A 26,320-nucleotide genomic window follows, 5' to 3' on the forward strand; every position below is an offset into this window, starting at 1 on the left:
AGTGGTCCACAGGCGAGGGGCGGCTGGACAATAGCCCTTCCTCAGTTTACCTGCTGGATCTTGTTCTGCCCGGCTGCATGGAGCAGAGTCAAAGGAAGCTGCTTGGTGGCAGGGAGCAGGCAGGGAAACAAAGGCAGGGAGAATACCAGGCAGCCCAAAGGAACAGTGGGGAAGCTGGTAATTGGGCCGCGTGTGTTTGGCTTTCGCCAGGCTAGCAGGTTTGTTTTTCCCAGGCTGGAGCCTAGGCTGAAAGAGACGCAGAATTATTAAAGACCTCAACCTCGAAAGGAGAAAAAAGGAAAAAAAGTTGGCAGCGGCGGCTGGAGGTGAATCTCGAGTAATGAGTGCGGGGGTGGGGGGGGGGGGAAGCTCTCTGCTCCCTCCTCAGGGCGGAGGTGCCTGGGAAATTATTTTCAACAGGAAAAGTAAAATTAAGTTTAGGTAAAATTCATTCCTGTTGACTTCTATTGCAGGTTAACTCACTTCTCTGACAGCAGGGAGCCTACCAGGCAGGATGCAATAGGTCCTGCTACGGAAAGGTAGAGATGTGCCTTCCAGTCCCTTCGTTGTTGCAAGAAGATTCCCGCAGGGATCCAAGTCCCAATGGGTGAAGCAGACCCAGAGCCACCCTTGGAAACAGGCAGGACGTGTGTGGGAGCTCAGGGCAGACCAAAAGTCGTGCTGGTGCAGCACCAAGCCTGAGCTGCTTCACCCTGCTCTGGCTTAACCACCTGCTGACGCCAGGTGTTGGCACAGAGCACTGTGATTCCTTCTACGTATTTGCAAAGCAGGCTATAGATGTCAAATTCTCCATAAGGTAACCAACCACCCTAAATATAAGCCTGGTGATAGGAAGGGAAAATACATTTGCAGCCCCTTTCCCTTTTGGTTCAGGGAGAACTTGCCCTGAGCCTCACGGTCTCTGTCCAGAAGAAAAGGTGATGTGAAATCCTGCTGTGAGACAGGCAGTGGTGGGGGCTGGGGAAGCAGTACCCAAATCATGAGCCCCAGGGAGAAAAGGGGACAGGTAGGAGTTGCTGGTGATCCCACAGTGTTTTTCTGGCTTCCCTCTCCATTCAACCAGTGGCTCGATGGACAGAACTACGTGCTCAGCTGGTGCAAACCAGCCCAGCTTTGCAAACTGCAGTATGACTTCACCGACTCGGACCAGATGAGGGTTTACTTATCCATGTGGTATCATCGCTTTCCTAGGAGCCTACGCTTTCTCCCAGAGATTTGTTTAACCAGAACGGTCTCCGGTGTTTGATGGGAAAGGAGCCTTTGTGGGAGCCATGCTCCACACAGCACCCTGCCAGGGTCCTCGGGGAGGGAGGCACAGGGCTGGACCAGGGGGAACTCCACCCGCCTCTACTCCAGCCACCTCCCAGCTTAGGAAATGGAGACCGGAACAGAAAGGAGGTAAAACAGGGTCAAACGCTTTTCTCGACAAAACATATTCCATCCTCCAAGGACTTTGCAAGTGCCTTCTCTGTATGGAGGGGTTCAGGGAGGCACTAACCCCTCAGCACTGCTGGGAGGAGCATTAGAAGCTGAACCAGCGATTATAGAATCATAGAATGGTTAGGGTTGGAAGGGACCTCAAAGATCATCTAGTTCCACCCCCCCTGCCATGGGCAGAGAAATCCTCCACTACACCAGGTTGCCCAAAGCCTCATCTAACCTGGCCTTGAACACTTCCAGGGATGGGTCATCCACAACTTCTCTGGGCAACCTGTTCCAGTGCCTCACCACCCTCAATGAAAAGAATTTCTTTCTTGTATCTAATCTAAATCTCCCCTCTTCCAGTTTAAAGCCATTGCCCCTTGTCCTATCACTACACTCCCTTGTAAAAAATCCCTCTCCAGCTTTCCTGTAGGCCCCCTTTAGGTACTGGAAAGCTGCTATAAGATCACCTCGGAGCCTTCTCTTCTCCAGGCTCAACAGTCCCAACTCTCTCAGCCTGTCTTCATAGCAGAGGTGCTCCAGCCCTCGAATCATCTTGGATTGACCTTAATGATCAGCTACTTCCAACCTTCCTGCCAGGGGCAGGGACACCTTCCCCTAGATCAGGTTGCTTAAAGCCTCATCCAATCTGGCCTTGGACACCTTTAGGGATGGGGCATTCACAGCGTCTCTGGGCAGTACCATGAAATCCCCACAACTTCACCTCTATGCTGCTTTAGCAACACAGTGGATTACGCTGAAGAGCGATGTCTTAATTTAGGGGTCTGCTGTGGGCAGAGTTGCCCAAGTTCAGACATCCAGACTGACACCACTGACTATTTTTCTTACCTTCCTTTCGGCTTTTGTTAGTACTCTGGTGTCTGCTAATATGGTAGGGAGAGAAGACTGTATTGGAATATAATATATAGAATTAAGACAAAGAAATAGCTCACACAGAGCCTTGGTTTTCTTCATGTGTTATACTCCTTTTTTAATATTCTTATTATTGAACTTAAACAATGGCTTGTTACCAGGAACTGTCTGTCATTGCTGTTCCTGATTAGCTGCTTGCTGGCATTTTTCTCGCTCTGAGACATTTTGCATGACTAGTGTTGAGCAAACTTGCAGACATTGTGGGACGTTTTAAAAGACACAAGCAGCTCCTCTCCAGGAAACGCTGGGGAATTCAGAAGACTCAGAGTCTCAAGCAGAATTCCCACCCACGTTTCCCAAAACCAGACTTTGGTTGTATTTATGCAATTGATATTAAGCTGCATGAAATATTGCTGCTATAGCACTTTCTGCAGTCCTTCCCCATTCCTGTCCATGTGTCCCAGGAAAGCACAGATGGCCTGGACGGGCCATGGGTTTCAGGGCAAGCAGAGGACCAGGGACAGGCTTGGCTGGTGGTGAATGTGTGTGCTTCCACCCACGTGGGTGGCAGGATGGCCGAGAGCAGCAGGATTTCCCTTCTGCTCGCTAGCAAGAGTCTCTGGGCTCTCTGGGGCTGTACTTCCAGACTTAAGAGTTCAACTAAATCCTTGGTTACATCAGTTTTCTACTGGGCTCTAGACAGCCTTTTCTAACCCCCATCATTAAAGACGCCATTGCCTTCACTTTCTGACAAAGCTTTTGTTTTCACCACTGACTGTAGTGTCATATCCTTTTAAAGGTCTTTCTGTGACCATGTCCCAGCCCGCGATGACACTGAAACAGCAGAACACCAGCCTGTTGGTCATGCCATACTCCAGACCATAATGATACTTCACAGGCACTACAGAGTGCCTGAGGTTATTGACATGAGGCCACAATGCAATTTTCTCAAAGCATCCCTATGTATCTGTGCTAGGTATTCCTACATCTCAAATCCCCCTTTACAGAGAAGAAATTAAGCCCCAGTTCTGCCCAGCTCACTGCCAAAGCTGTGGTGGCCATGGCTTGTCCACATCCCTAGTCAAGGCCCGTGGCAGTGGTGCCTACTGGATCTAGAGGCCAAAGGGTTGCTCAAGCCTGTGGGACCTTATCAGACATGGCTACACTGGCAAGCTGATGGCCATCTGCAGAGCAGCCAAGAGGGCAGAAGGTGAGTGAGAAACACAGCCTACAGCGCTTATGACCACGCAAAACCTGTTCTTTATGGTACAGGCATATCCAGAGCAATGAGAAAACCTGCCTAAGATCCTACAGAGAGGTGGTAGATGGAAACTTAGCTCTTCTCCACAGACCTACACCAATATTACAGGGGATTATATCCCCTCTCCAGGGCACCATGCCATGTCCCACGCAATATTTGTGTCATTAGCCCTATGTGATTACTATATAAAAGACACAAGATGCTCTCGGGAGAACTACACAGAACTTGCACCATTCCTTAGCCTAAAGTATTTGACTCAACATTCCAGTCGTAACACAAGACTCATCATTTTGGGTAGCAGTCAATACAGTACAAACAGCAATTTTGTGTAAAAATGGCACATTCTTCTTGCTTTCCCTTACAAACAAAAGTTTATTTTTGCTGCATATAGATCGAGACTCAATAGTTTGAGATTCAAGATAGATCCAGCCTTCTAGAAGCATTTTGTAAGGTGGGGGATAACAGCCTGAAAGCTACTAAAACCGAATTTGGTAAATTTAAGAGCCTAAGCAATACTGAATCGATGTAAAAGAAATAAGGAAGGTACATCCACAGTGCTCAGTTGAGACTGAGAGGCTGCTAAATATTTGACAAAAAAGTATTTGAGTTCTCTTCTATCTTAAGACTATTGTATCTGGAAATGAGAGTGTGAATACATGCAGTTTGCAAAATTTTTAAGGCTTTTTTTTTTTCTAATTGGAGCTTTGCCCTCTTTAACATCTACTCTTGACTACTTCCTATTGACAGTCACTAAAACAAAGAGTGCATATTAATGCAGACGAGAGTTTCATTCATAGACAGTGAGCTACAACAGGATTATTTGCAAGTGCAAAGATCACTCCCATGAATAAAGATTTGGTGGATCAGTGACTCTACTGATAAAATGAATAAAATCCTTCTCCAAACACAATCCAAATATGTTTTCTTGCAACTTACCCAAGCAAGTCTACTTTTGTGTTTAATTTTTCAGTTTAATTAACTGAAACCACATAATTATTAATGAGAGCTCCAATAGGGCAGGAGAGCAAATGTGCTTCTCGGTGATCAAAATTAGCAGCCACAACACAAAACCCAGTTCTGTTTGTGCAGGAATAGCAACCCCCTCCTGCTACATTATTCCATTGATCTACAAACATTTACATCTCTTTTGTTAAGTAGTTTTCTGTAGAAATTTCATAATCACTGAGGAACGCTCTTATGACTGCACCTCAAGAAACTTCTGTGGAGTAAACTTGGATCCGTCAGAAAAACAGGGCCTATTTTTGCCTAAGTCCTGTTATACATCAAATCTGTTGGGCTTTTCTTGGACATTCACGATTCACTGTAAATAATTCAAACTGGATTTACAAAAGAGAAGAGGCTGTACGACGAACGTAAGAACTGCATGTTACTACATATGCCTGACAGTCAAAACTATCAAAAGTATTTCATAAAGCCAAATCATAAAATGTTTTCTCCTCCTCCTTCATGCTGTTTTGTGACCTACAATCAGTATCAGGTTGATAAAAATTAATATTTTGGAGGATTTCTAACCAATATAATACCAGTCTAATTAAGTAGTTCTTGTTGCTATGGCAAGAGAACACCCTCACCCGAATAAACGCCGTTATCCGTACAACGTGCACTGAAATTAAACACAGACAACATTAGTAGCTCACAGATAAACAAGAAACACCTTGAAGTATTACTGCAGCGACACTAACTGAAGGTGCATTCCCCTCCCACTGAGTAACTAGGCTGCAACGCACTACTACAGGAAGCTGAGACCAAGATCACACTGTTTATTTATTTATGTTTTTATTTATTTTAAGGACTAGGCACTTTTACCAGTAACAAGGGTTCTGAGTTGCAGCAGTTAATAACACATTTTGAGAAGTCATAAGTTCCAGGGTTTAAATCCTACCTTTAAGACACCTTATAAACATGATGCTGGTGCTGCACAACATGAGCGACTGCAGACACAATACAAACCTGGCTTTTTGCCCCAGGTTTTTTTATTAAAAAAGTGATCAGCGAGTGAAGATTTGCCTGAAGAACAGTGAATGAGCAGCAGTTTTTGTTTTTATTATGTACACTTACAAAAGACAGCACTAAAATATGTAATTAACCAATGAAAGACTAATAATTCACCTAAGTTCAGTAAGTCAGAAAAAAAGTGGAATTAGACCCGAACCTACAGCCACCGATGAAGACAGGCTTTGTCCAGCTATCTGGTTTAGGTCACGTCAGATCCTCTAGTTGAGCATTTCTAGTACGGAAGTGCTCTCTATCAACAATCCAGACTGATTTTGAAAGCATACTCTAATCACTTTCCCTACCTGAAAGCCTGGCTTAAATTAATGTAGAATCAACAGCAGCACTTATCCTAAAGGGGTGTTCGGAGGCCTGAGCATGGAAAGCTCTCTGGACACTATATTATCACCACAAGCCACACCGGCAAGAATTCATGGGGATTTGTTCTGTGCAACATCTCCAGTCCCAATCTTGACCAACAGTGTGATGAAGCCTCTGCTGCAAAGTCACATCCATCCAGCACTGTCACCACAGCAGAGCCAAGCTGGAATTATAGGTGCTGTCCTTCCAAAAAAGGATTATTAAGGAGAATACAACTGGTGTCCAGCAAAACAAGGACTGCAAGCCACATCTGTCTATTTAAACCAAAAGTAGTCTACATTCTCCAAAGATGCTACTTTTTCCCTGATCCTGCTTAAATCATTGGAAATTTTCTGAAAGGCTCAGACTTCTATTACAGTGCTATGGTTCCTGCAGGGAAACAGAGAAACTATCCGCAACTCCTCAGTGGAAATGTAGAAGTATCCCACTTTGTTGGATAGGCTGACCTTGGCCTCAGCACTAGCTTAACTACCTACCCCTTACTCAGAAGAGTAATTCCCAGCTCATGCACCAAAACTGAGCCAAGCCACAGCAGATCTCCTCTCTGGTCTCCTGATCTCCTAGCTAACATGATCTTTCCAAGAGACAGGTTAAGTACAGCAAGGCGAGGTATAGCTTAGCCTATAGGTGGCACTCTTGCCCTGACACAACACTGAAGGACCACAACACGCTGGTCCGCCTTTCCCTTAGAGGAGAGGCCCGTGACAGTTAAGATACCCATTAAAAGCATTAATTCCACAAAGCACTTTTAATGAACGTTGTCGATTTTATTGTCAACACACTTAAAAACGGAAACCTATGTTCAAAACAATTACTTTCGAGAACATGGAAATACAAAACGTTTCACACAGAAGTGCGTTACTGTAACACAAACAGAAGTGAGATGTAGGATACGCCGATGTGTATTATACGTGCTCCAAGCCACAGGTGTAAGAGCTGTACCACTACAGAACTGTCACACAGGCCTGGAAAGTGAGCATTTGACTGTTTTTAAAGTATCACCTCTGCATTTCTAGTATTACAGATCTGCTTAGAAACTTCCCAGTAGTGGACAGAGAATACTTACAATAACTTTGTCTCCAAGGTTTGTTTTGAAAGCACCATGACAACAGACTGTTCAAACTACTTCCTTACAGTGGGAAGTCTAAACAGAGACAATTATTGCAGTTATGGCTTTTTAGGGGTAATATTTATTATTATCTATGACAGGTTTGCAAATATACAATAACAAGCAAAATCAGTGCTTCCTGGTAGCTTCTCCTGAAAAGCAAAACCAGCGTTGCCCATTTTAAATTTGTTCTTTTTATACTAAAGAAAGCAAACTTTTATATTCTATACAAAATGTAAGTGCTTGGCCAGGCACTGACCAGCTTTCCCTTCCTCTAGATTCTGTAAAACTAAACTAACCCAAACACACAAAACTTCTTTATCAGCTAGCAGCAAAGAAGTTCTGCCAACTTCACACAATAAATAGATTTCTGCATAATTTAAATTTCTTTCCAGAAGAGTGACATGACTAAACGAGTTGTATCAGGCAGTGACACACGTATCACACTCCATCACCAAGACCTTAAGCTTAGCCAGAAGGGGAGAGAGGAACAGAGCAAAGGGAAAGGAATGTCTGTTCTAAAACAGCTGAAAGATTCACACTGCACTCTGCTTTCCTCTTAAAGGTCCCGAACAAAGGTTTTCTAAAGCTACCTCAAGGTTACTTCTCACACAAGCAACTCGGTTCAAAATTCAATTTTGAACAGCATCTCCTCCTGAAAAACTGAGACATCCCTGCAGTCTGACACTTAATGACGTTCCTGGCTTGTAACAACACGTATTCATCATTCTCCTCCTCTCATCGTTTGCTTGATCGCTTTTCATGCTTATCCTTTGTGTGCTGGTTCCTGTTTCGGTGCCTCGGAGGAGAGTAGCTGACTCTCCTTCTGGACTGAAAGCTGGGTGTATATGGGTGAATTCTGCGTTTCTTTGGTTTTTCTTCTTTCCTGCTTTTGTTTGGCTCAGGCTCTTTACTGTCTTCCTTTTGCTCACGTTCTTGGTCTTGTTCTTTTTGAGATGGTAACGTGTTTTTGATGGTATTAATAAGAAATCTTTTATTCGTACCAGCAAGAGGACATTTCAACCTGTAAAGACATTTAAAAGTGGTCAAAAGACAAGATAAAAACATCCTGAAACAAGTCTGAGATTTTAACTTCAACAGTTTTAAGAAAAGTTTGTGCTTTTGGCTTTCCTTGCATGCCACCTAGTGTAAACTCTCAGTACAGAAAGATATGCTCAAGGTTTTCTCCATTCTCCTTTTATCTTACTCTTAACAGGATGAAAATTATTCTACTTCAACACAGTGAAAAACCACATGATTTTCACAAGGTAGTGTGTGCAGGGGGAAGCAGAGGATGACAATGTATTTTAAGGTTGATGGTGCTTAACTTAGGTATTCAGGAATCAAATATTTAGTAACATGTTCGCAGTCAAATCAGAATAGTTTACAAGACCATAATCTACTAAAGTCAGCATTATTTAACAAACTGAGATATTCAGAATGTAAAAGATACACTTGCATGAAGAACCCAAAGAGCTGTAGTGATGAAACAAATACACGAGGCACACCAATTTTAACATATCTGACAACCACCAAACAAAATGTTTTATTTCTTTTTCTTAAACAGAAAGGATACTTATCCAACTTTTTCCCATTGTTTCTGACTTTCTCCTCTTGCAGCTTAACACTTTTGCATAAATTTATCAGCTAGTTTTAGTAAACAAGTACTGTACATCTCATTTATCTTGTGGTATCAGCTGTACTCATTCTCAATTCATCATCTCTTAAAGAATGGAATGAGAAAAAACAAGTTTGAATATATCCCTGCAGTAAGCAGAAACCACTCTGAAGACTATTTTTATAGTGGGAGCCACTGTGGTTTTTGTCTTTGCGTTTTTGAGTCTGCATTCTCTGACATTCTGAGAAGTTACAGAATTACCCTAAAATAGCACGAGCTGTTGGAGATCACAGTGACCCTTACTGAATCAACTATGGAGTCAATGAATCCTAACACCACAACGTTAAGATCATCTATTCTAATTGAATATTTTGTGTATAATTTTGTGAATAATCAGAGGTATCAGAATAACAAGAAAATTGTCATGAAAATCACATCTGATTATTTAGCATACTTAATGACTTTTAACTGGACATGGCATTTATCATGGTGTTTGCTTCAGGTCTGCCTATTAAGCATTACTGATAATCGTTCTTGTCCTAAATCCTCAAAGAACTTTTGGGAGTAATTTTACAAGTATACATTAAACAGCCACAGTGTTCTATTTCCGCATTTCCACATTTCTACAGCATAACTAGTTTTAGAGTTTTCTAAACTTTCTGCATATAAATCTACACTGTTCTGCTCAAATCCTGGATTAAAAAAAAAAGTCTAGATCTGTACCTAGTACAGCTGTTTTGTAAATTAGGGAGACGGTATTTATCCTTTAACTGTATTACTCAGTAAAAATACAAGGCTAACATACATCAGCTGAATAGGGTTTCTACTTTAAGGTACATCAGCTACAAAGGTGTGCTGAACATGCCATGGCACAGGTTACACTCAAGACATGATGTAAATCAGCCAACATTTAAGCCCTTTGTACGTCTTATGCCAGCATTAAACTGTTGTACCTCAACATTTCCTACCAAGGAAGGCAGCTTTCTCTGGGCTGCATCCAGGCAAAAACTATTTCACATTTGTCTCCTTCCTCTTGCTTTTTCTTAAGAGCTAATGCATCGATTAAGCAGTAATATATAGAGCACCGGAATGAGGCAATCTGCCCTAAATAAATTCACCTTGCTAAAGTATTTTTTTTTCTTTTTGGCATTATTGAGTGCTGCCTGAGCTACACTAAGAATGAAAACCGATGAGAAATGCAGGGCTTCAGAGTCAGCTAAGAGATGCCATTAGTTCACCATCAGTGACAAAAGTGAGCCACCGGGCTTTCACGGAGCAGCAGTAACTTACGGCACTGAAGAGAAACATCAGTCTCGCGTTTTAATGACCTCAGACTTCAACAAAGCAAATTCTGCCTTTGAGTTTTAAAGGAAATGAGATGTGTGGCACATGCTATGTTACACATGCACACACACAAGCCCATAACGTTTACATATATCCACAGTATATATGGGACTGTGAAGATTAAAAATGAACTGTATTAACCCACAGTATCTTTAAGAGCGTTTCTAATAGTGAGAAAATTGTAAAATATTTTTACAGCTGACCTCCCCAAAGACAAGCCTTTGGCTTGCTATAGGTCTGATTCTGCAACACTTTATTCAATGACAGCATTGCCCTCAATGTAAGTTCTGAAGGGCTGGGGGGCAAGCTCGGTCTATGCAAGGTGGGATGCAACACTTCTGACTAGCGAACAATGCCACAGAAGAGCTTTTAAAAGCTTTTCCTTTTCTATATAAAAAAAAAAAAAAAGAACATTAAAGTTCTGAACTGAAGCATGACTGGAGCAGAGCTGCAGGTGTGACCAAAGCAAGTACGCAACCTGCAATTCTTGAGCAGTCTTGTCTGCAAAATGGACTCCAGTTCTGTAGCAATGTATTCACTCCATGTAAGGGTTCATGTTTTGCTTTGTATGCTCCAATAAGCTAAACCAAGATATTCTTACCCACAGAACCTCATCCCCCTCCACAGACAAGTCCCACAAACCTCAAAATCTCTCCACTATGCAATGATGAAGTGTCAACATAGCATTTTGAGCAAGAAAAAAAAAGATTAAATCCTTTACTGTGAACACAGGTCAAATCTTAACCCTGTCTTTGACATTTTAAGCCAACTTCTGTGCAATAACACAGAATTTCCAGTCAATGCCTGCCATCCAGTGTAGCGGTGCAGTTCAGCACAGAAGCGTACCATACAACTTCTTACCAGTAAAACACACTGACACCACTTAAGACATGAGAATACAGTGCCATGTGCCACAGTCTTTTTCTCCGCTGAGTAACCAGACATACCAAACAGGCTTGGCACAGTCAGCCTCAGCACATGGAGTAAATCAGATCTTTCCAGGAAACAGAGTTCATTATGCATGAACTTACAAATACATTTCTACCACTTCCAAACTGCCATGGAAAATATAGTACTTAACAGAAGAGTGACTGAACGGGAAAATTAAAAAAAAAAAAAAAAAGGCAGCTAGAGGTTGTTTTGCCAAACCAACTCATCTAGGCTGTTATCCTTTCATAGAGGATCTCACAAAAGAGGATGCCATACACTGCAAGCTTTTATGTATGGTCTTGGCAGCTAGATACAGCTGGCAGGACTTTGGATGCGAACTTGTGCTCTGATCACAAGATTTTAACATATTTACTTTGCAGCCTCTGTCTGTAACCTGTCTCTCCTCCTCTTCACATTCAAACAAACCCGATGTAGTGAAAACACATTACAGTGTTTCCGCACAGTCATGCAACACCCAGCCAAAGACAAGATGCGACACAGCATTTCGCAGTTCCGCTGCCCTCAAACCCTTTGGCCACATCTTCATTACTTTGTATTCTGCAGTACTTCTAACAGATTTGATATTGAATAGAAAGCTATCTGTAGGAATGAAAGCAATTTTAGGATTGCTTTGCAAGAAATAGGGTTAAAAATAATTTAACGGTTCCAATGTCCATCTTCTTTTTGCATTTTCATTTGCTCTTACAATGCAGAGCTGAACAAACCATCCCAAAGTATCTTGTTTTCCATATCTTATTTTAGGTATTTTAGCAAGCAGAGAAGATCACATTCAGTTCAGCCGTAGCTCACTTGCTACCAGCATCTTTGAATACCAGACCAATACACTGGAGAAAAAAAGAAAAATAGCCTCTAGAACTTGTCCACACAGTAGCTTTTGTGGCACTTTAACTGTCTTTTTCAATTGAAAGCGAATAACCCCTTAAAATGGGACCTAACTCCACTGCCATAAGCAGCTTATGAATTATGTACATAGGACTGACTAAACCACTTAAGCTTTTAGCTTGATTTTACCTAGATGCACAATAGAAATCCCAATATCTCACAGCTTTATTTCATCTGATGAATCAAGGCTACATTTACCTAACTGTTCTTCCACTATTTGTCCACAACTTCCCATCCTGGATCCAGCTGGCGCTTCAAGTGTTAACTTTCAGACAGCTGCTCTGATGTCTCTTCTCATCTCAGAAGTTCCAGCATTACAGCAGCATCACTGAGATTTAGCCACAGATTCTGCTCTCTTTTACTCAAGATTTCCAGGATTAAGACACCTTCAGAAAAGGATCTTCCTTTCTCCTTCTCTCACACATTTCCTTACTTGCGATTAGCTTCACTAATGCTTGAACCAGATACATCAGCAGCAGGATCTACATCATGTGGTATCACCAGGATGAAGGAGACCCCCAACAAGAATCACTATGGGCAAAGAGTAAATAGAAAAGGAGCACTGCAGGAACTAGAAATACTGAAGTGCTGAGAGTAAGAATCTTGAGGACATCCAAGGAACAAGTCAATACTCGAGCAAATAACGTGAGATCTACAAATACAAATACCCAGTATTTCTTGGATTAATTTGCCATGGACCTAAATACTGCCAACCTAAGCAGTCCTGAGAGCATGGAGGCCAGTGAGCTGGGACTCTTAACCAACTAAGAGCTCATGCAGCCCATTGGCAATACTGGCAATTGCTCCATGTCCAGAGAGTCTCAGATAATTTCCCTTCCCACATAAGCTCTTGCCTGATATCACCACCAAGCTCCCTGTTTGAGACAAGCTTTTCTTCTACTACCATCTAACCCCTATAAGTTGCAGCATCTACCCATGTCATCCGCAGCAAACTTGTAAGACAATGTAACACTGGCAAAACATTCCCAAACTGGAAGAAATACTAGCAACGCTGTCCCATATTTCAAGGCTGAGCCTTTTTATCAGATACCACGGGCTAAAGGAGGACTGTTTGGTACATTTTATTTTGTACCTGTCAGCTATGCTAGCTTGGATGCTTGCAATTTAGGCTGAAACAGCAGCTGACTATCCCTCTCGCATGAGGAGACAACGAAAAGTTAGGCAGGGGTGCTTGGGGAACTTCTTCAAGCAGTGCACTTGAGCTGTAGGAAACTAAACACTCTGGACAGTAACGGAGCAGTGGCTTGAATCTGAAAGCCATCCCAAAACAGTGTTCAGAGGCTTGCTGGCTAAGGTTTTGCTGCCATCAACACCCACCAGGAGAACTCCCTTGGAATGGTATGCACAATACAGTTTCCCGGGAATGCCACCTCCCCACACACCTCCCTTCAACCAACTCCTGGCAAACACCACTGACTCCAGAAATGTATTTCCCAGTATCCAACAGCTGCTGGAGAGCAACATAAACTGGAATCAGCGAAGTATGAGCAGTAGCAGCCTCTGCTTCTCCTTACCCAAAGACAGATGGCAGAACAAATCTTTTCTTCATAGGCCGAGCTGCTTCAACTATCCAGTGTCAATGCAGGATTGATGGCCTTACACTAGATGTCTCCAGGGTTTGTGCATCTCTTCTCCAGGACTCCTCTGACAAAGGGCTGAGGAAATCCCAGAAGTCCTCATGAAACACACCTGTAAGTATTTTGAGTTTGGCAAGGAAGGAAGGTTTTGTGTTTTACCTGTTAAGACTGTGCTTTTAGACAAGTTGGCGATGACTCTGTCTCTTCGCATCTACCAGTTATGCTTTCTTGGATTTGGTCTACTAATAGACATTTTCCATGCACTGAATTTTCTGCTCATTTCAATTGGTATCCACAAAGCTCAGAGCAACAGTTACCATCCCCTCAGTAGCTTACAGTTGCAAGGTTACATGTCAGTCCTAGATCTAGTCTCTGAAGCCCTTCAGGATTTACTGTAACGTCAGTTACATCTTTGCTGGAGTGTGATACTCAACTAAGAACAGTTAAGTTTCCTTCCAAACACCTTACTGGTTATTTCATCTCCCACGTGTACATGCAGTACACCTAGCCGTTGGGCCAGTTCAGAAGGACCAGAACAGCACAATGGGGCACGAACAGTGCTCAAGGGAAGACCGCAGTGGCAGCTTCCAGCTGCTGTTCGTCTCTTGCACTTGCAGAACTAGACATCGAAGACTTATTAAGAGCCTGTCTGTGGGAGGCTTTATAGCTTCCTTACAGCCACACACACCAGCTGTACTCTAACCTATGCCAAGCTCTGCAGCAGCAGATTTATGACAAACAGGATTACTATCAGTCTCTCTAAGGATAAATTCAGAGAGGGAAAAATCCCTAGAGAAGCATCATACACAAAAAAAAATCATCTCTGAGTGCAGGATATCCTGAACTGCAGGCTGCCCAAAGGTGGGACAGTACCTTGAGGAAGTACAGCTACTTTCTTGTACCCTTCTTCCTTCATTTCCTGAGCACTGGCTATTGGTCACTGATGGCGACAGGGTACTGCAGAGATGGATCCTCTGTTTGACTCTGTTTGAGTATAGCTTTTATGTTCCTCTGCAGCTGAAAGGATCCTTACTTCAACAGTCCCAGTTCAAGATATCACCATGCCAATCCCTAAGTCAACAGCCTTCCTCTCCCTGAAGCCTTCTTGACAATTCTCTTCTCCTCCTACACCTTTAACACAGCCCTGGACTCGCCAGCCACTATTTTACTCTAGTGGAATCTGCAACTGTTCTGCAGAACAGGTCACTCTTGGCTGTTCCCTTCTCTGGCAGGTCTTGGGCATTAGTAAACTGCATGTTACCCCCAAGCTGATCATCACAGGCAGCTGAGCAGGATCACTACTCTCTTACAGACAACGAATAAGAGATAGCTGGAGCCAGGAGCAGAAGCCCATACATGCGCCTGGCAGGTATTCCAGACTGCACAAGTGGCAGCAAAGTAGCACAGGGATGCTTGGTTATCTCCCAACAGAAATGCTCAGTCTCCACACCTGGAATTAACTTGCAAATTCATGGTAACTGGATGCATGCAACATTCACAGTGTTAATTATCCGCATTGGTTTCCCTGGCTATTTGGCAAGGCTGACAGGGTAAAAGCATGCTGTATCTGTGTAGCTATACCACTCTAGGGGATCAAACGATTGAACTATTTTAACATAAAGGAGATAAACTGTATCCCTATCAGAAATACTGGGTAAAATACGAAAAAACCACAAAACTTGTTTAGAAAACATAAAAGATTAACTTTTTTCCAGCAAGACACTATTTTAATCTATTCAGGGCTACTAAAACAAACACAGCCACGAAATCAGCTGAGAACTTCATTAACGGTGCAGGCTTATCTTTTACTACTGTTGGTAGAGGAAGCCGAACGTTATCTACAAATGAGTTTAACACAGTCAACAGGTGCACTACTTGTGTGAACATCCCTAGATCCAACAGCTTCTTATCAAAGTCATGTACACTATTTGAAGATGAATGACTCTTTCTCAGCATGTTATTGCTTCTTTAATTACAATTACATGCATTACATTCCATGATAATCTAGCTGTAAATACTGAAACACTGCATTGAACAATTAATACTGTATTTCACTTAAGATTTAAATACTGTGATTCTTTTCCTACTTGCTATACAAATTAACCCCTAGGCTTTTTTTAGTATTAAAAAAAACACCTCCTTCCAAAATCGGATTATACCTTTGAGTTCATTTTTGGCTGCAATTTACACAAGGATTCCCTAATAGCAGATCATTTATTATTTTTATTGTTTTAAGGGTTTAGGTTTCTTTGTCAGGTTATGAATTCTTTTAACTGAAACAGAATCTAACCCAGCAACGTGTGGCCAGTATGTAAGCACATGCACACTGAAGTTCCCCAGTTTTCTAAAGACTCACGAGGCTCCAATCCAAACTTTGCAATTCCATCTATTATAAGGAAATACTATTACAGAAGCTACTCCCAGTTTTCCAACTGCTTTGATTTCAACACATTCGGTCAAGCAATTCCATACAGGTAGAATCTACTTCAACTTCTTTCTTATCTGGACTCAAATGTTTGCCCAGACAAATTAATACCTGGATGAAGACAAATTTAAACACAAAGCAAATTAAAAGATAGAGACTTCTGTCACACATTAAATGCAAAATTTATTTTGGCATTGGTCATAGCATCCATTTCCTCTTGGCGCAACTTACCAACCCATAGCTCCCATTGTTTCAGCTCTGGTTCTCCCACGTTTTGCCTCTTTAAGCAACTCTTCCACAGCCTTCCTAAATATGAAGAAAAGAAAAGAGTTACCACTTGCAGAACACAAGAACTTGCTGCCTTATGCACTTAGGTAAATAAAGTGGAGAGCTGCTCCACTGCAATTAATTAAGCAATAAAGAGGCTACCAAAATCACCTTGACTTTCTTATTAAAACAATTCAGATTCCTATGCACCAAGATTAAAAGAAACCTTTTAACATATTAAAAGCCCTTAAAGCTCTTGCAAATACAACTGTAATACTAATTGAAGAGTAGAAATAAAGTGTGCAAAACTGGCATGCTATACTGAAAAGCAGTCCCTGCCACTTCACCTTGAGAACATTCTTCCCTGCTGTCACTTCACTTATGTTCTTCCTAAAGTCTTTCAACCACAGCAGCCCTATTTCGAGCACAGATAAACACCATCAGTAAAATAGTAAGAAGTCAGATGACAGTAAAATCACTGCAACTACTACTTGTCAAACTGCACTAGATTTGTGTAACAGTGGAAGAAAAGAGCTCATCTTTATGACTATGATCCACCATCATCCAAAATGACCAACCTTTACATTATCAGCATCTTCTAGAACAAACTGGCCAGACTAATATTAAAGCAACTCTCCTTACATAAAAAGTCACCAGAGTGTAAATTATGCAAATTATACATACCTCCTGCAATGTTAGTCTTTCAATTCTCTTTAGGAATTAATTTCAATCTCAAATAAAACTTAAGTAACTGCTCTACAGTACATGGCTGAAGTTAATGGGAAAACCAATGAATGGATAATGCGAGTCGTTTATTATATCAAATGAATGCAAAAGCTAACAATTTGGTTAGTTAACTGTAACCAACTATACATGTCAACCAAAAAGAACTGCAAGACAGAAAAGGAAAGCTATGCACATGGCTGTAATACTCAGTATATGAAGCTAAGCATGGGTAAGAGTGAAGGCTTGAGGAACTGAAGGTAGGAGGTGGTAAAGAGGGTATTTATTGTTTACCTCTCCCAGCTACAATGTGCCAGAATGGCTGCTGGTGTTTGGACTACATGAGCAACACAATCATTATCTTGGTAGTACAAATGCACGTGTAGACTGTGCAAAAAAGGTAACTGCCAACAGACTTCAACTCAAACTTCAAGAAAGCTGTGTCCCACCATGTTGTTACAGGATTACCAGTCTAGCAGGACTGTGCTGCTTTGCCACAGATTTAAAAAAGCCTAAGTATCAATTTTGTTGTCGAGCCAAAATTGAGACTAGAGAAGTCAAGAGCCATCATCTAACAGCAGGAGCAAGTCTGAGAAGAAAAGCAAGCAGCATGGCAGGTCCATGTGAAGATTTGACAAGTTAATGCTGGGCTCCAACTGTCTAACAGAGTGGTTCATTACCATTTTCATTACCATTTTTTGCTATGAAGACAGGCTGAGAGAGTTGGGGCTGTTCAGCCTGGAGAAGAGGAGGCTCCAGGGTGATCTTATAGCAGCTTTCCAGTACCTAAAGGGGGCCTACAGGAAAGCTGGAGAGGGACTTTTTACAAGGGCGTGTAGTGATAGGACAAGGGGCAATGGATTTAAACTGAAAGAGGGCAGATTTAGGTTAGATATAAGAAAGAAATTTTTCACTCTGAGAGTGGTGAGGCAGTGGAACAGGTTGCCCAGAGATGTTGTGGATGCCCCATCCCTGGCAGTGTTCAAGGCCAGGTTGGACAAGGCTTTGGGCAACCTGGTGTAGTGGAGGGTTTCCCTGCCCATGGCAGGGGGGTTGGAACTAGATGATCTTTGAGGTTCCTTCCAACCCTAACCATTCTATGATTCTATGATTCCATGATTTAGGTTATTAAAGTCTACATAGAAAACACAAGAGATCTTATCTTGAAACGCATACACTGTGTGTGCATAACAGGGAATGAAAATAAGCAGTACAGAATTTCCTTCAGTAGCTCATGAGACAACGTTACGCAGTTACTCAGCAGCCTACACCTGTCAGTCTAGATCTAACCTCCTTCCATTTGTTATGGCCTTAACACGAGCCTTTACCAGCCCCCTTCACATCTGTGATCGTGGATCCTTCATTAGGATAGGCTGGTGACATTTTATAAACCCCGACACACAAGGGTGTTGGTGCCTTTTCTTCTGTCTGTACTGCTTTTGGGATCATTTTGGTTTTCCCTGGCAACACAAAACCAATTGGTGCTAAATGAGGACAAGTGTACTGTAAACCAAGGTGTATCTATTCTTTCTACTGTTACTCAGCAGTTTTTCTTGAATATAGTTTTTATATTTTATACTTAAAACCAGCTATCACAGAACTACCTCCTCACTTTATAGCAATTTCCTGAAAGCAATACTTTAGCTAAAGATTCCTAAACAAGTCTCCAGAATCAGTGGCAAGTTCTCAAACAACATATAAATAATCCTTGATGAACTTATTTATACAAGTTCCTTTGTTCCAAAGAGAAACCATTCCATCCTGCAAAAGTTGAGATCTGTGCCAGATAGACATGCAAATACTCACAGGTCACAACCTCTTCCTTTGAGAGCCTGCGTTTGAAGGGCTTTGCAAAAGAAAGCGTCCAAGACTTCCAAAGAAACAATAGTAGAGAAACGCACCAAAAATTGTCGGTGCATTTGCTTCTCCACACACTAGTTTATTAATGGCACATTGGTTTAAGGTTCCTCACATCCTCATCTTAGTGGCCTTATAAGTTGATCTTCCTTTCTTACCAAACGTTGTCTCCTAATATTGGTCTTTCAGCACCAGTCTTATTCACTACACCTTGACAAAGCCCTTTCAACTCGCACGGACAAATGAAAAAATACTCTGATCCTCTTTGAAATAGCATATTTACACTCACTGAACTTACATCCTCTACACAAGTAAGCCAAAAGCTTAAAAGCTATGCAAACAAGGTTTTTACATTTGCTTTTAGAGACCTCTCGGGACTCTGCATTCCATGTTCTCTCCATTTTCACAGCCTGGTTACAACACACACAGTCCTGTGGCTGCCAGCTTCAACCCCAAGAGCAGCAACATGAGCAAAGGCAACGCAGCACGCAATTTTCACGTGAGAATAACCCAAACACCAGGAGACTGATAGGAGGGAAAACCGGGGACAGGGGCACATTTACGAACACTGTTATCATTCTGGCATCTTTTATAGCAAGCACCACTTAAAACTTCCTGTGGCAATCCTTTTTGAGCAATCAAGCTTAGCTGCAGAATTACAGTAATATGAAGGTATAAGCAGTGATGTTTTTATCTTCAAGAGTATGGTCCAAGACCTATTTACATTTCTAAGGGATTAGACTTTTTCTTCTATATTCCAAGGTTACCGGCAAAGCTCCTGTTGCTCCCTAACAACTTGCATCATAAATGCACGTGCCCAAAGAATGGGAGAACGTTAAAGGCTCCCAAGTCAGGCGAAACAAGAGATAATTTATATTCCTCACTCAGTGAAACGGCTTCATCGTTTTTTCTGAAAGAGCAAATAGACAGACTGAAAAATGAGCTACTGGTAATAAATAGGTATGTCTGATACAGTTACAGGCAAGGAAAACACCATGTCATTACAGAGACCACCCAATGTTTTAATTATAGACCACTCTGTAAGAAGAAGACACATCACGCTGGATCTGACAGCCGAAAGAGGCGAGATGGCTGCAGCTCCATACCCAGGTCCAATCTGGAGCAAGGTTGAAAATCTGCTCCCAGCAGGCAGACACACACACCACATGTACACATCCCGGGCCACACTGATCACAGACAGACACACAGAGCACTCGCTCACAGGAACAGCTTCACCCTGCTCCTCTCTGGCTGGGTGTAGGAGCCCCCCAGGCTTCAGCTCAACTCCAATTGCTGGTACAGACCATCACACAGAGCTGGCTGGGACTCCCCTGGTTCCCCAGTACCCAACCCCACTGTGGTCTTGCCTTTAGAAACACACAGATGCACATGCAGGTCTCACCCCTGGAGAACCCCTGACCCTACAGCCTCTCCAGCAGCTGGCCAGGACTCCCTGCTGTCTCCGACAGCTAGCTCCTCCATGGTCTTGCTCTTAGAGATACGCACTCACATCCCAGCTCTCACCTTATTCACCCACTCACCAGCCTGATCTTCACTAGCAGCCACACGGTCCCTCGCACACCCACGCTTGCTCCAGTGCTACAGCACAGATAAATGGGTCCCCAATCCCACTCCTGTGGCTGACACTTGGTTTTACTCAGTCCACAAAGTATTGCCAGTTGCTGGCACCCAGTCCTCCAGCCCTGGGTACCAGCCCAACGGCTGGCATCCAGACCTGCACTTGTACCAGTTGCTGGCACTATGAACACGCAGTCTCTCTGACCTATGGTTTGACTCTAGCTGTTAGCACTGAGATGCACACCCTCTCCCCTCAAACAGAGGCCCTCACCCAAGAAAGAGTTAGAAAGGAATTCAACAGGAAGACAAGACAGACTGCACTGATCAGGCACAGGAGATGGCCAGACAAGTGTACCAACCAGTAGCCTATTTACACATGACCAGACCTTTTTATTCCCTTCTTCTTCTATGTTCCCACTCTTGCTTCTCCCCAAATCATCTGAACCCATCCCTTTCCCCACCTTTGGTTCCTTCCTTACACATCCCATAATAAGCCTTGCACAATCTCAAACTGCTCTTCTCCTGCAACCCATAACACGTCCTACACCCCTAGGCAGCAACACCCTTAAGTCCCAAAGGTGCTCCAGCACTGACTCATCTTGATGGGTGTCATGCCTCGAGGTCGGGGCTGTCTGCTGGGACCAGTCCTGGGAGGAGCTCAGAGAAGACCTTCCCTCCTCTGAGTCCTTACTGTGGGTTCCCACCTGCCACTGTGTCCCTGTGCTCCTCTGGGCTCATGGAGCTGCACCTCTCACAGGCTGGTGGGTCCTGGGACGGGCCTGGGAGAAGCCAGGGCTGCGCACTCTTTGGGCTCCCCCATCCACCATGGGATTTAGTCCTCCGTGGGTGTGCCCGGGAGCTTTTGGCACATAACCTAACAAACTCTGCCGTCTCCACCCATGTCATCATCTCATTAAAGGTCCCGATGAGAACTCTAATGAAAATACATCTACTGGAATTGCCTCACAGCATGCAGTCGGCTACAGAAGTGCACAGACCTGGAGCAGGAGGACAGCGTTCATACTGGACATCTTCCAGAGTCAGAGGAAGGATATCTTTGTCAAACACATCTTCACAGCATTAATAACTGCTTGCAGTCTATACCATTGCCATTCAAGCTCAAAGGCCAGGCTGCTCGGCTACTGTGATCCCCAAAATCATGCTTAAACCTACCTCTTGAATCACTCCAGGTCCTGACAGCAAGTTGCAAGCCCAGGAAAAAAATTAGCAGTTTTTCTTTCAAATTTTCTCAAAGCAGTTTTATGCTGACTATACAACTCATTTTTAACCATACACGGATCTGGAAATAGAAGTGGATGTTGGTATTCTGATTACATCTGAATAATTAATATCGAGACCTTCGGTCAAGTAAAGGACTGAAGGTACTGCCTTCTACACTAAAGGAATGGTAAGAAAGGTCAGTGTTACTTATAGTTAACTCCTGTGAGCTGGTTTGTTCTATCTGCTCACACTTACTAAGAAAACCGATGGAAAGGAACATCAAGAATAAAGCCTAAGCCACAAAATTAAAAGCAAGAATGAAAAAAAGGCACAAATACGCCATAAACCTCCTAGCGTTTGTTCAAAGGCAGACACTCCACATTGGCATGTGAATGCTTCTGTTCTTTGTTGATTAGGTTTTGTACTTATTTAAATATCCTATTTGTCAGTCCCGTGAGTGCTATTTGCAGCACATTTCTGTGCTGATATTCTCAACAGCTTGAGCAGTGAACATACTACTCCATTTCAAACACCGATTTTTAACTCACAGACCACTTCTTCTGCCATGAATACATGAAAGAATGGCATACTGAATCCTGACACTTTGATTTTAACTGTTAAAAACAATAGTAAGAACTATCAATTAATTTCTCCAAGGCACAAAGCTTACTTATTAAAAAAGTGTAACTGGGATGCCTGTGCAGCAAAAACATTAGACTACTGATTCTCTACTCAACTACAGGCCTCTTGTTACAGAATTATAGCATTCCTCGTGATTCAGAGCAGCATCACCTTAAGAACCACTTAATTCCATGTTAATGATGCTCCAAAAAAGCTTGGTAGGCACTTCTGGTAAGGTATGGTATCCAAGGTTGCAAAATATTTATAGCTGTTGAAAGAATGGATTTTGGAAGGATTTGGACACACAGTATAACAAAGCCTCCTCCTTTATATCTGCAGAGAAATGACATATTTACTGTGCTTCAAATACACACAACAACCATGATGACAATTTAAGAAGGAGAGGGGAAGAAATATATATATTTTTTTTTTTAGATAGGGATGAAAACGGTGAACTCTGCAATACCCCCAAGGATATTTAGTTGAAATAAACTAGGAAAAGCACATACATGTGCTTGCAGGGGAAACAAACTAAAGAGTTCCTAGTAGGTGATTAGTAACCTTTTTTTTTTTTTTCTCCTGCTCATTCTTGGGTTATATTTTCACCATACTATTAAATATATATTAACAGAATTTAGCCTAGAATTTTCTTAGAATCACACTGTATCTCAAGACTCTGGGTCTTCACTGATCTACCAGCAAGTTCACAGGACAAAACGTCAGCTCATACTTCCAACAAAGGTTACTGGGTGAGACAGAGCAGAGAAAATCATTCAGTAGAACGTAGCAAATACTACTCCTTTACACACCTGTGCTATTTACAGCTTTTCGAGTTTTAAAATCCAGAGTACGCAACAGTCACATGGTAACTTGTAAGTTAGTATTCAGCTTTGGTAGCGACTATCACTTCCTAATAAAGTGAGGAAAACATGCAAGGTCAAGCGAGAGTCAGACACAGTAAAACTGAAAAATAACAGCAGGAAAATGTGGCAGTAAGGAAGAAACAGAATAAGCAAGATGAAGAGACCTCTCCTTAGACGATAATAAAAAAAAATAGGATGACTGATTTGTCTTAACAGATCACTGTTTGGAATGCTGGAACACAAAATTCACTTTAGATCTGAAAGAACACACACAAAAACAGTTACGCTTGTTTTTCCCCCATGGTAAGTTAAATCAAAACCAGAAATACAAAACCCGTAAGCCGTTATTTAAGACTTGTGCATTGCAAGACAAGCCTGAATTCAGAGACAGACTACTGAAAATATTCCCAATAATCCCACTTTTAAACACTAAAAATTTACTTTAAATAGTAAACCCTGTGGCTACAGAACAGAAATGCCATTATTTGTATGCTAAAGTTGTATTATAAAGAGCCTAAAAATTATAAATGCTAACTACCCCCACAGTACTACTCACACGAGAGCGTGATCAACAGGTCATGGAATATGAAACTAAGGACTAATGTCTGTAAACCAAAGGATAAAGAAAGGTCTGTATTAGACTCTTGCAGACTGTATGGGGAAGCGCATTTAGAGTAAGAAACACTCAAATATGACATCTGAACGCATATAGCATGAACTGAATTCAGGGTGCCGCTAGCAAAGTGAGCTGCTATGAAAGCTGAGGGTACGAAAACTAACTAATGATAGCTGGATCCAAGACAGAGAGAGATAATCATCACGTACCCTATATTGTACCTATAATGTGTTCAGAGACGATTAAACACATAGGGAGGGGAATGGTATCATAGATTGAAGACACTGGACAGCTAAGCTCTCCTGTGTACCACTCGATAAGTAATACTGAGCTTCATTCTCCTTATCTACCATGCTGCCACAGAAAAGGAAGAGCAAATCCCAACTCAGATTGAAGCTATGAGGCAGGAGAAAACTTTGAACTGGGTTCCTGGGAAGGAGAGCATCAGAAGGAGGGACTGCGGAGCAGTCAGCTACAGCCAGTGAGTGAGGGGCTATGCCCTGAACTGCCTGGAGGACCCCAAGTCCCCAGTATGGCAACAGCAGCCAGAAGGCAGACAGCATGGAAGAACAGTGACATGGTTTCAATTTGCTATGAATGAAAAAGTTTTAAGTTTGGAATGGCACTAGTAAAAATAACATTCATGCCTATATAGAAAGAAGCTTTAATTATTAAACTGATGATCCGAGAGCAGAAGTAGCTTAGTAAGAATTAAAGGCCTCTTAGAAAGCATTATGCTCTCCAGCCCTTCCACCACCCCGTGCTATCGCTTTTGTCCCATTTAAAATACTTCCCAGATATAAGCAGAAACACCTTATTTTCCATTAGCACTGTCAGACACGGGAGAGAACCATAAAGAGAATAGTTCAGAAAGCTTCTGGTCATCACTTCACTGTAATAGTTCTTTTAAACAGCCATAAGAAAAGTCCAGTTACTCACAAACAAGCTTGCCAAAAAAAACCCAAAACAACCCAGTAACTATAAATAGGATTATTACCCCCAAAACTGTGATATAAACACCTAAAGTCTTCCTAAAGCAAAAGTAAGAGAGGCCTACTATGACTGAGTATCTGAACATAGAAATCTGCATTTTAATCCTCAATGTTTGCTCGGGAACACTAACTCAGTACGCACAGTAATATGAATCCTCTTGTCCCAACAAAAGGCAAAGGAGAATAATTTTTTTTTGACGAAATAACTTTCAAGCATTTTGTATTATTATTAAAATATATATGTATTTGTATTATTATTAAAGTATTATTATTAAATTATTATTTGTATTATTATTATTAAAAGGAGCAAGGAAATGTTAACGATTAGTCAACTAGCACATTGCCAACACTGAAAAGTGAAACCTGTAAGAGTAGATTTTTTTAATTTTTGTTAATTTTACCAAGTACACCTAATCACTAAATTGTAACTGACAAGACAGAAGTCACCTGACACTTTTCAATCTTGTTTCTGAATGGTACCAGTATGGATCAGAAGAATAGTTGATTTTTTTTTTTTTAAAACTAATGGATTTTCCCATTATGTAGGAAGATCTGATTTGTTTTCTATTGCGACTCCCATCAGCAAGGGCTCCAAAGTTCTGTCCCGAAGACACGGCGCAAGCCAGCCCCAGGCTGCGCACCCCTCGGCGGGGGCCGAGGCGCAGCGCGGGCCGCGGCGCCGCCGGGCCGGGCTCAGGGCCCTCCTCGTCGCCGTAGACCACCCGCCGCCCCAGGAGCCGAGGCCCGGCGCCGGGAGGGGCCGTTCCACGGCCGCCCCCAGCTCCAGAGCACACCGAGGCGCAGCGCGGGGCCCCGGTCGCCCGCGCAGGGCCGTCCCCCGCTCCGCAGGCTCTGGAGGCCCGTCCCAGGCGGCCCCAGACCAGCGCTGCCCGGGCCTTGCGGGGCAGGAGGCGACACCGGGCCCCGTTCGGCGGAGAGGCCCCGCCGAGGCCATGAGCTCTCAGGGCCAACCCCCCGCCGCTGCCCGCCCCTCACCTCTCCAGCTCCGGGTCCTCCTCCATAGCGACGTGGCGAGGGCGAGCGGCGGCGCCCGCTCTCCTCCGCTGCAGCCCAGCTCCTCAGGCAAAGGCCGGCGCCATGTCCCGCTCCCGGCCCGGCTCGGGGCGGAGCGCCGGGGCAGGCGCAGAGGGCGGCGAGGACCCCGGCGGGGAGGAGCCGGGGCGGTGCGAGCCGGGCCGCCGCCGCCACACCCCGCCAGGCACCTGCGGCCACCGGCGGCCGCACCCGGCACGCCCCCGAGGGGAGAGCGGGGGCGACAGCCAGCCCAGTGGGCTCCTACCCATGCCGCTGCATGCCGGCGGGACCCGCCATGAACCTCCAACCCGACGGCAGGAGCACTGCAGGCCCCGCGCCGGGGAAAGGAGGCGTGAGGCAGTCACCGCCCTCTCGTCCGTGGCTGAGCGGGTGCGGGCGTGGAGCGTGAGCGGCGGGGAGGGGGAAGTGAGGAGTCAGGCTGCCGCCTCCCGTCAGCGGCGGGACCCGGCGGGTTTGCCCCCAGACACGCCGCGGGGCTCGGGCGGGCGGGGACAGGTCTCCGGCAGGGCAGGGCAGGGCCCGCGCAGGCAGCCCCCCCGGCCGGCCCCTCCTCCGCCCCGGCCCCGCCCACACCCCCCCGCTGTCCCCGGCTCCGCGCCGCGAGCTGCGATCAGGCGAGTGGCGGGGAC

The 26,320-nt window shown here is 43.6% G+C and overlaps 1 protein-coding gene across 1 annotated transcript; it reads right to left on the reverse strand.

Moving 5' to 3' along the window:
- Positions 1 to 5,461: 5,461 nt before the first annotated feature.
- Positions 5,462 to 25,742, reverse strand: POLR1D (RNA polymerase I and III subunit D). The gene is made up of 3 exons (XM_086613107.1): positions 25,632 to 25,742; positions 16,129 to 16,203; positions 5,462 to 8,103 (listed from the first exon to the last, which is right to left on the reverse strand). The coding sequence occupies exons 1-3, from the start codon at positions 25,655 to 25,657 to the stop codon at positions 7,818 to 7,820; spliced, it is 387 nt and encodes a 128-aa protein (XP_086469233.1). The 5' UTR covers positions 25,658 to 25,742; the 3' UTR covers positions 5,462 to 7,817.
- Between the last annotated feature and the right edge of the window lie 578 nt (positions 25,743 to 26,320).

Source organism: Tauraco erythrolophus, chromosome 1 (genome assembly GCF_009769465.1).
Source record: "Tauraco erythrolophus isolate bTauEry1 chromosome 1, bTauEry1.pri, whole genome shotgun sequence".
Lineage (NCBI taxonomy): Eukaryota > Metazoa > Chordata > Aves > Musophagiformes > Musophagidae > Tauraco > Tauraco erythrolophus.

Bases quoted from the DNA above. Each gene is read 5' to 3' on its own strand.
- POLR1D (XM_086613107.1), bottom strand. From the start codon at position 25,657: ATGGAGGAGGACCCGGAGCTGGAGAG. The intron at 16,204-25,631 runs GTGAGGGGCGGG...CTTCATATTTAG, and splicing joins GAGGACCCGGAGCTGGAGAG to GAAGGCTGTGGAAGAGTTGC. The intron at 8,104-16,128 runs GTAAGTTGCGCC...ATGTCTTTACAG, and splicing joins ACAATGGGAGCTATGGGTTG to GTTGAAATGTCCTCTTGCTG.